This window comes from Enhydra lutris, unplaced genomic scaffold (genome assembly GCF_002288905.1).
Source record: "Enhydra lutris kenyoni isolate GAN:26980312 unplaced genomic scaffold, ASM228890v2 scaffoldscaffold37, whole genome shotgun sequence".
Taxonomy (NCBI): domain Eukaryota; kingdom Metazoa; phylum Chordata; class Mammalia; order Carnivora; family Mustelidae; genus Enhydra; species Enhydra lutris.
In genome coordinates, this window is record NW_019154121.1 from 11,308,613 (window position 1) to 11,323,251 (window position 14,639).

Here is a 14,639-nt window from a genome sequence, read left to right on the forward strand (position 1 = left end):
GTTATTTATAATTTTGTCAGTTCTCTCTGCATGATGTGTTAATACTTCGATACTAGTAGATGAATCTGAGATAACTCTTATTTTAACTTTCTTCAACTGTGACATGTATCTGAAATGATGGAATGTAAAGTAGCATTGAAATGAAGTTATTTGCTTTTTCAGAGTTTCCAACTATGACATCTTCTGGTATACTCATAATCTCTTCTTTGTCTTCTACATGCTACTGATGTTACATGTTTCAGGGTAAGTTTTAAAAATATTTTTAAATATTTTTAAAAACATGTATACCTAAAAATGGGGTAATGAAAGATTATAGGAATTTTCATAGGAAGTGGTAAAATTATTTGGTTACTCGGAATTGAGAGTTGTCTCAAGAATGAAGATAGTTCTACTTTTAGCATAGCATATTTTAATGAAAGTAGTATAAAAATGTATTAAAACTGAAAGAATTGGCGCACCTGGGTGACTCAGTCAGTTAGGCACCAGCTTTCAGCTTGGGTCATGATTCCAGGGTTCTGGGCTTGGACCCATATCTGGCTCTCTGTTCAGTGGGGAGCCTGCTTTTCCCTCTTCTGTTCCCCCTGCTTGTGCTCTCTCTCCCTGTCAAATAAATAATTAAAATCTTTAAAAAAATAAAACTGAAAGAGTTACTTGTCCCACAGTATTGCAGGTTTCTTTTTACGAGATGTATTTATTAGAGAGAGAGAGAGAGAGTGTGTGAGCAGGTGGAGGGGCAGAGAGAGAGGGAGAAAGAGAGAGAAGCAGACTCCTCACTGAAGGTGAAGCCCAATGTGGGGTTTGATCCCAGGACCTTGAGACCATGACCTGAGCTGAAATCTAGAGTCAGACACTTAACCAACTGAGCCACTCAGGTGCCCCCACAGTATTGCAATTTTTAAATTGCAGTCCTCTATAGTTATATCCTTTTTTTTTTTTTTTCCTTTTTAGAGAGAGAAGTAGAGGGAGATGGGGGAAGTAGCAGAGGGAGAGAGAGAATCTTGAGCAGACTCCATGCCCATCATGGAGCCCGACACTGAGCATGATCTCACAATTCTGAGATCATGACCTGAGCCACAATGAAGAGCTGGACAGTAAACTGACAGAGCTGCCCAGGGGCTGCTCTATGGTTATGCTCTGATAATGTCTAAGAGAAAGTTAGTAGGAAGAGAAGACTTCAAGAAAGTATTTTAGTTTTTGTATTTTTAGGAATTCCTTATGTCTTGCTGCTGCAGAATTTATAGCAATGGAGTTACCAGTTTTTAGTTTAAAAAGGCCTAACAGTCCAGAGCAACATTTTTCTAGATGTGTCTCCTGAGGGAAGGGAAATAAAAGCAAAGTAAACTATTGAGACTACATCAAAATCAAAAACTTCTGCACAGTGAAGGAAACAATTAACAAAACTAAAAGGCAAACTACTGAATGGAAGAAGATACTTGCAAATGATTTACCTGATGAAGATTTAGTATCCAAAATATATAAAGAACTGATATAAGTCAATATCCCAAAACCAAATAATCCAATTAAAAAATGGGCAGAAGACATGAACAGGTGCCTGAGTCGCTCAGTTGGTTAAGCGTCGACTCTTGATTTTGGCTTAGGTCATGATGTCAAGGTTGTGAGATCAAGCCCCACATCAGGCTCCACATTCAGTGGGGAGTCTGCTTGAGGTTTGCCTCTCCCTTGCCCTCTTCTCCTCCTCCTGCTCATGGGCACGCACTCACTCTAGAAAATAAATAAATCTTTAAAATATCAGCAGTATACATCAACAGATATTTCCCTAAAGAAGACATCCAGATGGCCAGCAGACATAGGAAAAGATGCACAACATCACTCATCATCAGGGAAGTATAAATCAAAACTACAATGAGATATCACTCTGCACCTCAGGCTAAAACAAAAAACACAAGCAACAACAAGTATTGGCAGGGATGTGGAGATATCGAAACCCCTCCCCCGCCTTGCACTCTTGGTGGGCCTGAATACTAGTGCAGCCACTGTGGAAAACAACATGGATTTTCCTCAAAAAGTTAAAAATAGAACTACCCTATGATCTACCAGTCACACCACTGGGTATTTACCCAAAGAATACAAAAACACTAAATCAAAGATACATGCACCCTTGTGTTAATAGCAGCAATATTTACAATAGCCCAACTATGGAAGCAGCTCATGTGTCCACCCATTGATGACTGGATAAAGAAGATGTAGTATATATATACACTGAAATATTATTCGCCCATAAAAAAGAATGGAATCTTGCCATTTGCAACTATGGATGGACTTAGAAAGTATAATGCAAAGTGAACTAAGTCTGTCAGAGAAAGACAAACACCATATAATCTCACTCCTCTGTGGAATTTAAGAAACAAAACAAAAAAGCAAAAGAAAAAAAAAAAAGAAAGGCACAAACTAAAAAACAGACTCTTAACTATAGAAAACAAACTGATGGTTACCAGAGGGGAAGTGGGTGGGGGGATGGGTGAAATAAGTGATTAAATAGGGGTTAAAGAGTATACTTATCAGGATGAACACTGACTATTGTTTGTTTTTTTTTTTTTTTTTAATTTCAAGTTTTTATTTAAATTCTAGTTAGCATGTATGGTAAAATTTGTTTCAGATATAGAATTTAGTAATTCATCAATTACATATAACCCAGCGCTCTTCACAAGTGCCCTCAATACTCACCACGCATCTAGCGCATTCTCTGCCCTCTCCTTCTGTCAGCCTTTAGTTTGTTCTCTATAGTTAAGAGTCTCTTTTGGTTTGCTTCCCCCACCCATCTTTTTTACCTTCCCCTGTGTTCATGTTCTTTTTCATGTTATATATGTATACACACACACACACACACACACACACACACACCCACCCCACACATCTTCTTTATTCAGTCATCCGTTGATGGACAGTTGGGCTCTTTCCATAGTTGGGCTATTGTTGATAATGCTGCTATAAACATTGGGGTTCACGGAACACTGATTAAAGATTAGAATTATTGAATCACTTAAACTAATGTAACACTGTATGTTAACTATGCTGGAATTAAAATACAAAACTTAATAAAAAGAAATAAATAAAAACAAAACAAAAAGGCCTGGCTGCAATAATACTTGCAGAGAAAGCCAAAGGTTTACAATGACCAAAGACAAGGATGTGTCAAAAACATCAGATCACAAAGGAAAAAAAGAGCATATCCTAAGATTGTTACAAAGAATATACTCCAAATATCTTCTTTTTTTTTAAACAGAGGAGTTCCTTTTTTTAAAAAAAAATATTTTATTTATTTATTTGACAGAGAGCTAGAGAGAAAGCATAAGTAGGCAGAGTGACAAGCAGAGGGAAAGGGAGAAGCAGACTCTCTGCTGAGCAGGGAGCCTGATGTGGGGCTTGAGCCTAGGATCCTGGGATCATGACCTGAGCTGAAGGCAGCCACTTAACTGACTGAGCTACCCAAGCGCCCCCTACCCCAAGTGTTCTGAAAAGTGTGTCAACCGAAGCAGTTTACTCAATGGTATAGTGTTTAAAATAATCCATTAGCTTAGAGGAAGGAAATAATATATGTACATAATATGTATGTATGTATCTCTGTGATCACCAGAGTAGACTGTGGTTTCGTCTTGAGACTCACACTAATATGACACAATAGGCCATTTTCTAACTTCAGGCTTGCTTGACTGAGTAGAGTAATAGAGTATAGGAAACATAGAAAGTCAATAGGATAATGTCAGGTCCTATTTCTGTGGAGATCCCTCTGGTTGGTTAGGAATCATTTCCCACCTCTTCTCCCTCGCCCCCCAACTTAGTTTCAAGATGAATAAGCCACATAGGTAGGCATGGACTACCTTGCCTTGCATAAGGCTCAAGCTCCACAGAAACCAGTATCTTGGTAGCAGCCCCAATCTCCTCAAGAGATGCCCTCTGTTGTGATAACACACTTCACACAGTAAACTGAGGTCTGTGAGTCCTGAATGATTTTATAGTTCACTCATAGACCTCCTGGTCCAGATGCATTCCACCAATAATAAACAATGTTGCCTGGAAACACAGCTGGCATTCCCCATTTATCATAGCCCAAAATGTTTCCAAGGAGACAGTGTTCGGAGAAAGGTTCAGATCTGCTGTTAATCTTTTCCTCAGAATGTTTTCTAACGTACTTTGTACAGTAGGTCACATACATAAATTATGTATTTATTTCAGGGCGCATGTTTAAAATGCTTTTTTTTTCCCCTCTGATTTTGGAGACCACTGTTTTAGACAGCAGTATTATATGGGTCTCTCTTATATGTCCTCATGGTTCTTATATGTCCTTAAATGGCTCAATTTATTCTGTACTGGGTTCCAGAACATACAGTTGTAGAACATCAGAAACATGGCCTCACATTATTGTCCTGGCTTCTGGTTAGTCATTCCTGCCACCCAAAGAAGAGGGCCATGGTCTGAGGAAGCTCTGGGTTCTATTCTTTTCCTTTTGCAGGGATAATATGTTCTATGGAATATTAGGACACCAAGAAATCTCTCAGTACAAATTTGGTTTACACTCTGTTATTTAAATGGCTTGTTTGGCTGTCAGGGCTATTATCATAAAATGAACTATGAGTAAGCAGATGCTACTAATGTTAACTGTAATTTAAAATAATTACATAATGCTTACTATATGCCAAGGATAAATTCAGAATAATTTAGATGCTTTATGTTTTCAGGGGTCAGAGTTTTAAAAGGATAAAATAATATTATTAAACCCCCTTTACACATCAGAAAACTGAGGTTTAGGGAGAGTAAGTAACTTGCTAAAGTTTACTTAACTGATGGATCCTGGATTCAGATTTGGCCATTCTGACTCAAAAACTCATTATTATTTTTTGTAATAATTGGTTTTGTGTTTTTGGAGAGCTCTGTATTGAGAACTGGGTGTTAAGAATTTTTTTAAAGGTTAATATCTTGTTTTGTCTGGGATTGTGGTCTCTCTCATCTATCTGTAACAGATGAGAGAAAAATGCAATCATTTGTTAGTATAATTAATTACTCATTCTTTTGCCTTTATGTTGTACTAAGTTAAAACTGAAAATATCTGTTTCTTTGTAATTCAAAATAGAGTCAATTTTTTAAAAAAGGTTCAGGAGTTCAAACAGATTTCTTAAGTTTAAAGAGGCTTGTATTGAGAGTTCTTTCTTCATTATTTGGATAAAAGAAGGCATATTTAAGTTATGACTTTACTTTTGTAAAACAAGGGTCATAAACAAAAAGTGATTTTAATTTATGCAATGAAATAACAAAAGGCATCTGCGGAGTGAATTATATGTAATCAATTTCTTTAACTTAATTGTTATAAACTATTAGTAAAAAAACCTCTTCTAATACTGAAATCAGTGTCATGCAACAAATATATAATTCTATAAACATTCTATAGTATACATTTTTATGAAATTAAGTTTTTATTGAAGTATATTTGATAAAATTATATATATTGTATGTTGCAAAGTAATATATTTTAAGTATACACCATGGTAAAATACATATATGTTGTGAAATGGTTATCCCAACCAAATGAATTAACATATCCAACACTTTACAGTTACCTCCCCTACCCATGAGGTTGCTTCAGATCTACTCTCTTAGGAAATCTTAAGTATATAGTATGGTATTATTAACTATAGTTATCATGCTATGGTTAATAATATTTAGAACTTTTCCATCTTATAACTTTAGATCCTCAGAACTTTTCCATCTTATAACTAAAGTTTTATAAACCTGTGAAGTTAAATTTTGAATAAAGCCACATCGATTATACTCCTGGTATGGGAAAGCTTACTGGTGGTAAAAACTTACAGCTTTTTCAAAATTGAATATTTCTCAAAAAATTTTTTAATTGCTAAAGGATCTAAGTAAATCTATTGAAATTATTATCATTTGTGCCAATGTTGAGAACATAGATTATCTTTGCTTTATGAAATACCTTGATAATTTCATTCTCTAGCTTTTGGTCATATAAGGAAATACAGTGCTATTATTAAAAATAAGTTTCTTGGATTTATATTGAGATTTCTGTTAAAGGGTGTGCTTTATGTAGGGACAGGAAATCAGTATTTTCTGGGCATTTACTGTTTCCATCAGTGTGCTAAGTACAGTAATGAGGTATGGTGGAACAATATAATATATGATCTTTAGTCTCCCAGCGTTGGTAATTAGTTTAGAATTAAAACATCAGTTGAAAGAGCTAGAGAGAATTTTAGACTGCGTATTTTCCATGTATAAACATTTTCTTTTCAAGAATTCTGGTAGTTCAAAATTAAAGAGGCAACGTAGACTGGGAATTTAAGAAAATTTTAGGCTTCAAGGATGAAATGATCAGAGATTGTTGGTTAGCTTCTCTGCCTAAGCAGACTTTTGCAATAGGAGGAGTAGTGATTTTTTGAAGGTCAGTTTTGTTTTCATAGAATCTCAAATTTTGAAGGAAGCTTAAAGGATATCTTGAGTAAGATGCCTTGAGTATCCCATACAAACTAAGTAAATATCTAATTCTGAAAAGCCAATTCTATCTTTAGGAAACTCTAATTTTCACAAAGTTCTTTCCCTTTAGAGACAGAATTTATTTTACTTTAATTTAAATCAGGGACTTCAGTGGCTGAGACTAAATCTCCTTCAAATTCTGCTCATCTGTTCCATGCTTGATGATCATATCAAATCTCCTCATTATTCCAAACTTTAAACAAATATGTATGTTAACAGTGAATATTCATTGAGTGCTCACCTTGTACTTACTAATGTTTGATCTCGTTTAATCCTCCCAACAACCCTGATAAAATCTGCTGCTGTTGCTGTTGTGGTTGTTGTGCTGATGATGACCGTGACCATTATTCTCATTGTCCAGGTGACAGAGCAGGGGTAGTGGCAGGCGAAGTAACTTGTTAAAAGTCATGGGTAGTTAGTAAAAGAGTTTGGGTTTGAACCCAGGGATCAGATTCCTGGGCCCACACTCCTCACCACTAACTTAGGCTGGCTGCTGTTTGGTATGCTTCCCTTGGATCCCTTTAAAAAGTGGAAACCACGCTACATGCAGTGCTCTGGGTGTATTTGATACGACACTGGTAACATGGAAAGTTTATCTTTTTTGCTCCAAATATTGCAGCCATTATTTAGGACCTGGTTGTCTTGTTCCATAATTACCCATCCCTTATCTTAACCTAGTTTTTGTACTTGTTACCTGTGTCTTCGATTTTTAAAATTATTTATATGCAAATCTATTGCATGAAACCCTAAAAAAAATTTCATATATGCTCAACTCAGATGTTTCTTTTCATTGGTCAATTGTATCTTTAAAATATGCTAATTTTCCTTTCCAAGAGGTCAAAAAAGCATGGCAATTAAGAGGTACATCATTAATAGCTGTATCACCTTGCCAGATAATTTGACCTATTTTTTTTTCTTAACTACTACTAGATGGGATTAATAAAGTCACTTACATCATCAGGTTGTTTCAGTGAACACTCACTAAATAAGTGAATATAGCAATGTAAGCATTATATAGGCATATTCAAGGATTAGCAGGAAAAAAAATTATACTTTTGCAAATACCTAATAGCTATATTAGGAAGAAACCCTACATTTAACTGTTGGAAGAATCTTTGTTTTTGTTTTTGTTTTTATAAAGACACAACACTTTTGAAGAGCCCAGATTTTCCTATCTACAAAGTAATTTGATGAAAGTATAATGAAAACTGCTTAACAGATCAAAAGAATATTCCTTGAGAGGGCAACAATTTTTATAACATTGTTAGGTCTCAAAAATTCAATTGATTTTAACAATAAAGGTTTACTCTGGAACTTGCAAGACAAGCCTCCTCCTGAGGGGATTTTTTTTTTCTTTTTAATTTTTAATACACCTTTCCAGGAGGTTGCTATTTGCATGCTGTATTAAAGATATTTCAATTCAGAAGACATTTGAGGGGAAAAAAAAAAAAAGCCAAAACTGTTTCCTCTTTTCAGACACGAATGTAACTGGACATTTCTTTATTTTCATTTGAGAAACTCATCAGGAAGATATATATACTGCCATTCTCACTTACTGATAAAAGGGATATTGGAGGGAAAAGCAATTATGAATGTCACAGAGCCTCAGCTGAGAGACTAACCCTACTCCTTTGATAGGCTTGTGGAGGGAACGCGTTGTAAATGAGATTTGGCACCTTGGCCTCTCATAGTCAACACCCATTGGCTCTAGCTCGGGGTGTTAGGTGCATAGTGACTGTATTTTACTTTTTTATTTACATGAGAGAGGAATCAAAATGTCATGATTCTGAAAAAGGGAGGGGGAAAGGCCTCTTCCGAGGCATGTATGGCAATTAATTGTGTAAATAATATTGTTGTGCTAGTTCTGCTGGACCTCTCAGACCTTATTTTATTATATAAATTAATATATATTACTTATTTATTACATGGCACATTGTTCTTTCAAACAGAGCTCTTTGCCTTTTGGGACTACTTCCTGGCAAGAGTTCCTTGAAGAGCATGATTTATATTCTCCTTAAATCCTTTTTTCTAGGGGGATTTAAAAGAAATGGGTTTCGATGTGCATATTTCTAAAATCATTTATTCTTTCAGCGAGGGCAGGCAGGGTGGGCAGCCTTTGTCCACAAGGACATTAATGAACCAGAGGCACCGTCGGCTTCATGGGAGTTTAGGCTCCAGAAGTTAACCAGGGTTAGACAAATATTTATGAAGTTAGGCTTACTGTACTGGCTTATCCTCCCTCCTCTAGGCCCTTAGGAGGAGGAAATTAAGAACATTCTGTTGGAGGGTAGAGGTATTTATGCAGTTTAGATAAGTGTTGAAAGTCGCTGATTCCCAAATATCTTCTCTTTCAGAAGCCACTTGCACTGAGGGCTTGTTTTACCCACACAGGCCCGGGTGATCTTCCCACTAGTCAGAGACATTTGCTCCTAAAAAGTCAAAGGGAACTTGGTGAAGCCCAGGGAAAGGAAGGCCCAGAGGTGTTATGTTAAGCCAACTCTATTCTAGCACCGGGGAAGAATAATTTATTTTCCTACACCTACTTTTCCACGTTCCTTTCCTTGTCTCTAGATTTCAATTGGCCATATAATGTATTGTCCAAACCAAACATTTCTGAGAATGAATTGGAATGCTATTAATAACTGAGCAGTGACTTGTGGGTAAACCAGGGCATTCGGTGATTCCATCTATTCCTAGGCATTAGGGGAAAGTTCTGGGCGAATGAGCCACAGAAGATCACCTTACCTCAAATAAGGGCTCTACATAGGTATTTGGGAGACTAGAACCTTCAAATAATAAACACAGTAAGTTTGCGTAGCTTTGTCCCACTTTACAGATCATAAATGAATGTCCTCTACCATGTTAGTTAGAAGGTGAGGATTTGCATGTTCATGGTTGTGGCTCAATCTTTTGTATACTACTCATCACTCTTACAGGTAACGTGTTCTGAATAGTTTCTAGGTGCTTAATTTCTGATAGGTGCACATCATTATTATAAGTTTGATGCCTTTTACTTCTACCTCAAAATCCTACTTCTCTTTCAGTAGAGTGGGAGTTCTCTACTAGGATTCATAATCTCTAAGAATCATTGAATTATTGCTGGGATCCATGAGTTCCTGAATACAAGCCTCTGTGTGTGTGTAAATATATATACACATATATATTTATATTTAATATATTATACACACACACATACACACAAACACACTTTTAGCTTTCATTAGATTCACAAGGCTGTATGTGGCCCCAAAAATATCTGAACTGAACGAAGCCTTTTATTTTTTTTTTATTTCTTTTTTTTAAGATTTTATTGATTTATTCAACAGAGAGAGAGAGAGAGAGATCACAAGTAGGCAGAGAAGCAGGCAGAGAGAGAGGGGGAAGCAGGCTCCCTGCTGTGCAGAGAGCCTGATGTGGGGCTCGATCCCAGGACCCTGAGATCATGACCTGAGCTGAAGGCAGAGGCTTAACCCACTGAGCCACCCAGGCGCCCCTGAACGAAGCCTTTTAAAGCTAGAGTTTTACTAGAGAGCTGTAATATTACATTTATACATTTTATATCTCCTCTTCAGTTTTATCCAGAGTTCAAAACAATAGATTGTGGGGAACATAAGAAACACTGGGACAATTTTCTTCTCACATGATGGTGCTGTAAGGAGAATTTACCTAATAAATATAGCTTTGAATCTGTCAATCACATTATCATTTTAGAGGGTAATAGTGGTACTCATCATAATAATTTCCAAGGTTTATATAATAATTCAGTATGTGACAGGTACTGTTCTTAGCATTAATTTATGTACACATTCATATATACATAAATGACCCCCCCCCCACATGCACACAGAGGTGTTTTTTTTTTTTTTAAATCTCCTAGCACTATGAGGTAAGTACTATTCTTATATACCTCATTTTACAAATGGGAAAATGAGGCACAGAAGGTTAAATTAAATGATTGAATATAAATGGTTTTAAATGGCTATTTAAAACCACCTAGTTAGGGCCTGCTAGGGCTAAGGATTGACCCACAGTCTGTCCCTAGAATCTATGTATTTAATTTCTAATCTTTTTTTGAATTAATGAGTTATTTATTCATGGCTTGGAAGGCACTTTGCTTATGAAAGAAATATATTCATGTCATGTGAAACTCTGGAGTAACTGTCCAATTTATCTATAAAAGTTGGTGAGTGTTATGTGTGTATTTTGTGGGTTTTGAGTAAGAAATTCAATTTTGTTACAAGTTACATAGATTTCAAGGTTTTGAAGAAGTTTAGTCCTCCAAGAAGACGGTAAGAAGAAAATGAAAAAAAATTCTTTGTTGTTTTATAAATGTTTCTTACAACGTTCACCCTTGTTATGGTACATAATAAATACAACTTTATAATAACCCTAATAATAAAATTATATCTATGTGGTACACTAACATCCAAAATTCTTCCAGATGACTTGAAAATAACAATGAAAAAAGCTAGGTTCTAGACTAGAGCTAATAAAAATACAGTGGAAGAGATACTCTTACCAGTATTCTTGCTACACTGTGTGTATATGGCTCTTTGTTCAGCGGACAGGGTGTCCACATATTTCAAAATCTGTTACCAGGCCTCATTGCCTGTCATTGCTCACAACATAGATTAAGGAGAATAGGAATTGTACAGAAAAAAAGAAAGAACTTATATATATATATACTCCTTGAAAGTATCCTGAGGGAAGAGAGTAATTCCCATAAATACCGTATATCCATGAGTATAGAATAAGATACATTATGTAAAATCTTAAATAAAAGGGAGAAGTTGGGCTACAGCTGGAGTTGTGGTGGAATGGTAGAATTTAGTCTAGTGTTCTCTTCTGCTACCGCATTATGGATCTTTGAGTTCCAATACGAAAGAGAAAAGACAATACAGCAGTGATATATTCAAGGTTAATTATACTGTTTTTGAGGGCAAGAATGTTTCTTACCCATCTTTATCAACGGAATCCTTGTCACAAGTCACCATTGAGTGTGTGCTGGATTAAGTGGAGCTGTATTAATTGGCTTTTGGCTAGGAATTTGTTGTCCTTCTAGGCCCTTCCAGGTTTCCCCAATTATCAAAACATTGCAGATAATAATAAGAAATAATCTGTGTATTTGTTTCAGTGTAATTGGATTCCCATTTGGGGACCGTTGCTTATGTTCAGTGTTCTCTGGGTAATAAGTTCTTATGGTAACTAGTATATCAATTCTTGTGCCAGAGGAATTAGTCTTTAAGACTTGATTATTTTGGTCATCTTGCAGATTGGCACATATTTTGTTGGGGATTTTTGTGTAATTCTGTGGCTAAAAATTCTTTGGATTGCAGAAGAAAATAATTTCATCTCTTTGTTTTCTTTCACTTTTTGGCTTTTGAATTGTTTACCCGAATATATAGAGTGAATACAATTCCTAAAGGTCTAAATCTTTCTTATCTGGAATTAAAATCTCTGTCACATAATATTTACGTATTGCCCATATGTTAATAACATAATATTCTACGCAACTATGGTCTTTATGATGTGTTTTTCCCTCCACTTCTAATTTCCCATTCATAGGATTGATTTTCGTTTTTGTGCAAAAAAAAAGATTTTTCTGCATATTAATTCTGGACTAAGCTCTTATGATTTATGTACTTTTGCTGATATTTTATCTTGGAAGCAGGTGGAGATAGGTATTGAGGTCATGTGGGTTTTTCTCCCTTAAGGATTCCATATGCCTGGGTAGATAGATGTAGGATATACAGAGCATTTTCATGTATATAAATTCACTTGTGTTGGAAGCTGCTTTTGTTCACAAGTTTTTAATCTAAATTGTAAGTTTACTTCTTTCCTACTTTGAGGATAAGAATAGTGAGTTTCAGACCAAATACTTTATCACATAATTTTTTTTTAATTTTATTTTTATAAACATATATTTTTATCCCCAGGGGTACAGGTCTGTGAATCGCCAGGTTTACACACTTCACACCACTCACCATAGCACATACCCTCCCCAATGTCCATAACCCCACCCCCCCTCTTTTATCACATAATTTTAATCTCACTTTTCTTCCTGGCTCTTATTCATTATAACAAGTGGTCCTGGCTGGGTGAAGGTTAACAAATTTGAGGAGGAAGGAGAAGAACAAGGGCTAAGTTTAAGAAATATCTTTAGTACAGTGTTTTTCTGAACTGTGAAATCATTCTTTTATTCCCACCACCATTTTAGTGAGGCCTGAAAGCAAAGGATATACTAAAAAATATCGGATGCTTACACATTTTTTCTTCCCAAGAGGTCAAAGTCCTTTACTTTATATACCCATGGAGTAGAGAGGAACATGAACTATCTCACTTTTTCAGCTGAGGAAAGTTTGTAAAATGACCTATTTAACTTTACGCACTTAAGGAATGTTCCGGTCTTGATCCTGTGTTCTCAGGCTCCAAGGTTTAGTTTTGGAAGCTGCATAGTGTCTGTGGCTGGCTACTTAATTTGCAGGGCTCACTGTAAAATGAAAATGTGAGGCCCTTTCATAAAAAATTATTAAGCATTTAGGCGCGCCTCGGTGGCTCAGTGGGTTAAGCCTCTGCCTTCAGCTCAGGTCAAGATCTCAGGGTCCTGGGATCGAGCCCCACATTGGGCTCTCTGCTCAGCAGGGAGCCTGTTTCCCCCTCTCTCTGCCTGCCTCTCTGCCTACTTGTGATCTCTCTCTGTCAAATAAATAAATAAACAGAATCTTTTTAAAAAATTATTAAGCATTTCAAGATGGTGACAACAGAGTGTTGGACCAATCATGGCGTCTTTCTAAGAGCATGGTTCCATGAAACTGCAAAGGTCACATACCCATGATGTTGGCGCTGTCTGTGTTGTCCAGTCTTGATGTTGGACAACACCATCAGCAAGAGCTAGACACAGTATGTGCTCCAGTCAAGCTGTGGAATGTGAGTTCCCTCAGGTATCAGTAGCAAGCACCTAGGAAAGAATGAAGAGGCAAGCACCTGTCTAGACCAGACAAAGTAGGGAGTGATAGCTTTGATCTGATACGTACTCAGATGCTTAGAGGTTCCCTGATGTATGCTGGATCCTTAGCTTAGGAAAGCATGCCATGTCTACATGTTGTTAACAAGTAGGTTGACAACTTAACTCACTTGATAACTTGTCTGCTGAGATTAGAATAGGGCCAGGGTCAGAGCACGGCTGAGATCTCAGGGTGAACTTAGAAATACTTGAGGGTGGAGAAGGATGATGTAAATTGCAGACCGATTTAATGGTATTTCTTACAAAAGTGAATGTGTATACATGGTTTACTTTACTAATAAATACCATTTCCTAAAATATAGACATGTTTTTCGGAGTTGGATTATGAGTTCAAACCCCCTTCTGTGTCTGTTAAAGCCAGATGACTCCTCAATCATGTGTTTCAACAGCAATCCAAACAAGAAGTTGTATGTATACTTCTAGCCATTCATGAATGAATATATATTGAACACTTGCTATAGAGTATAGACACTGTTCTGGGCACCAGCAATATGGCTGAAACACAGGATGAATCCTTGACCTTAAGTAGTGTGCATTCTAGTGGATTCCACAGAAGTCAGTGAATTCCAGTGGGTTTTGAAATAACGAATTTGGGTGTGTTTTCTTAAGCTCTTTTTTGGTATTGAAGCAAAGTAAAAAGAACAGTCAGAAACAGGTTGTTCTATTTTTTCTGTAAAGAAACATTTTGTGTTATAGAATACTAGGAAAAAAGTAGGTTTCTCATGGGGCAAGGATTTTTTTCTCTACTTTAAAAAAGGATTAAAATCACAAACATAAAGGTTACATAAGTGACACTGCATTTGTTAGATATTTTTAACATGCAATTCAAGTAAGAATGATTTTGTGATTCTCCTTTCAGCACACATGGCATTCTGTACTATTTAATTTTTGCCATAAAATATTTTTATGATTTCTGTGTTGTAACCGAGTGAGATTTATTCTGTGTATATGTTATTTTCTATGACTTTGTCATTAAAAACAGGGTAGTATAACTATAATGCCTCTTGAGGAAAAAAGGCAAAAAAGAAAGGAACCTATTTTTTGGAACTCTGCTGAGTGTTGAAAGGACATCTTGAAATCCTATGAGTACCAAAACAATAGCATTCACAAC

General features: G+C 36.2%; 1 protein-coding gene across 2 annotated transcripts in view; it reads left to right on the plus strand.

Annotated features, from left to right (window-relative positions):
- Window positions 1–14,639, plus strand: part of LOC111154476 (NADPH oxidase 4) — a 160,617-nt gene that overhangs the window by 46,454 nt on the left and 99,524 nt on the right. For both annotated transcript variants that reach the window (XM_022514087.1, XM_022514088.1), the window contains exon 8: window positions 163–243. In XM_022514087.1, the coding sequence (XP_022369795.1) occupies window positions 163–243 (81 nt within the window). The remainder of the gene's footprint in view (window positions 1–162; window positions 244–14,639) is intronic.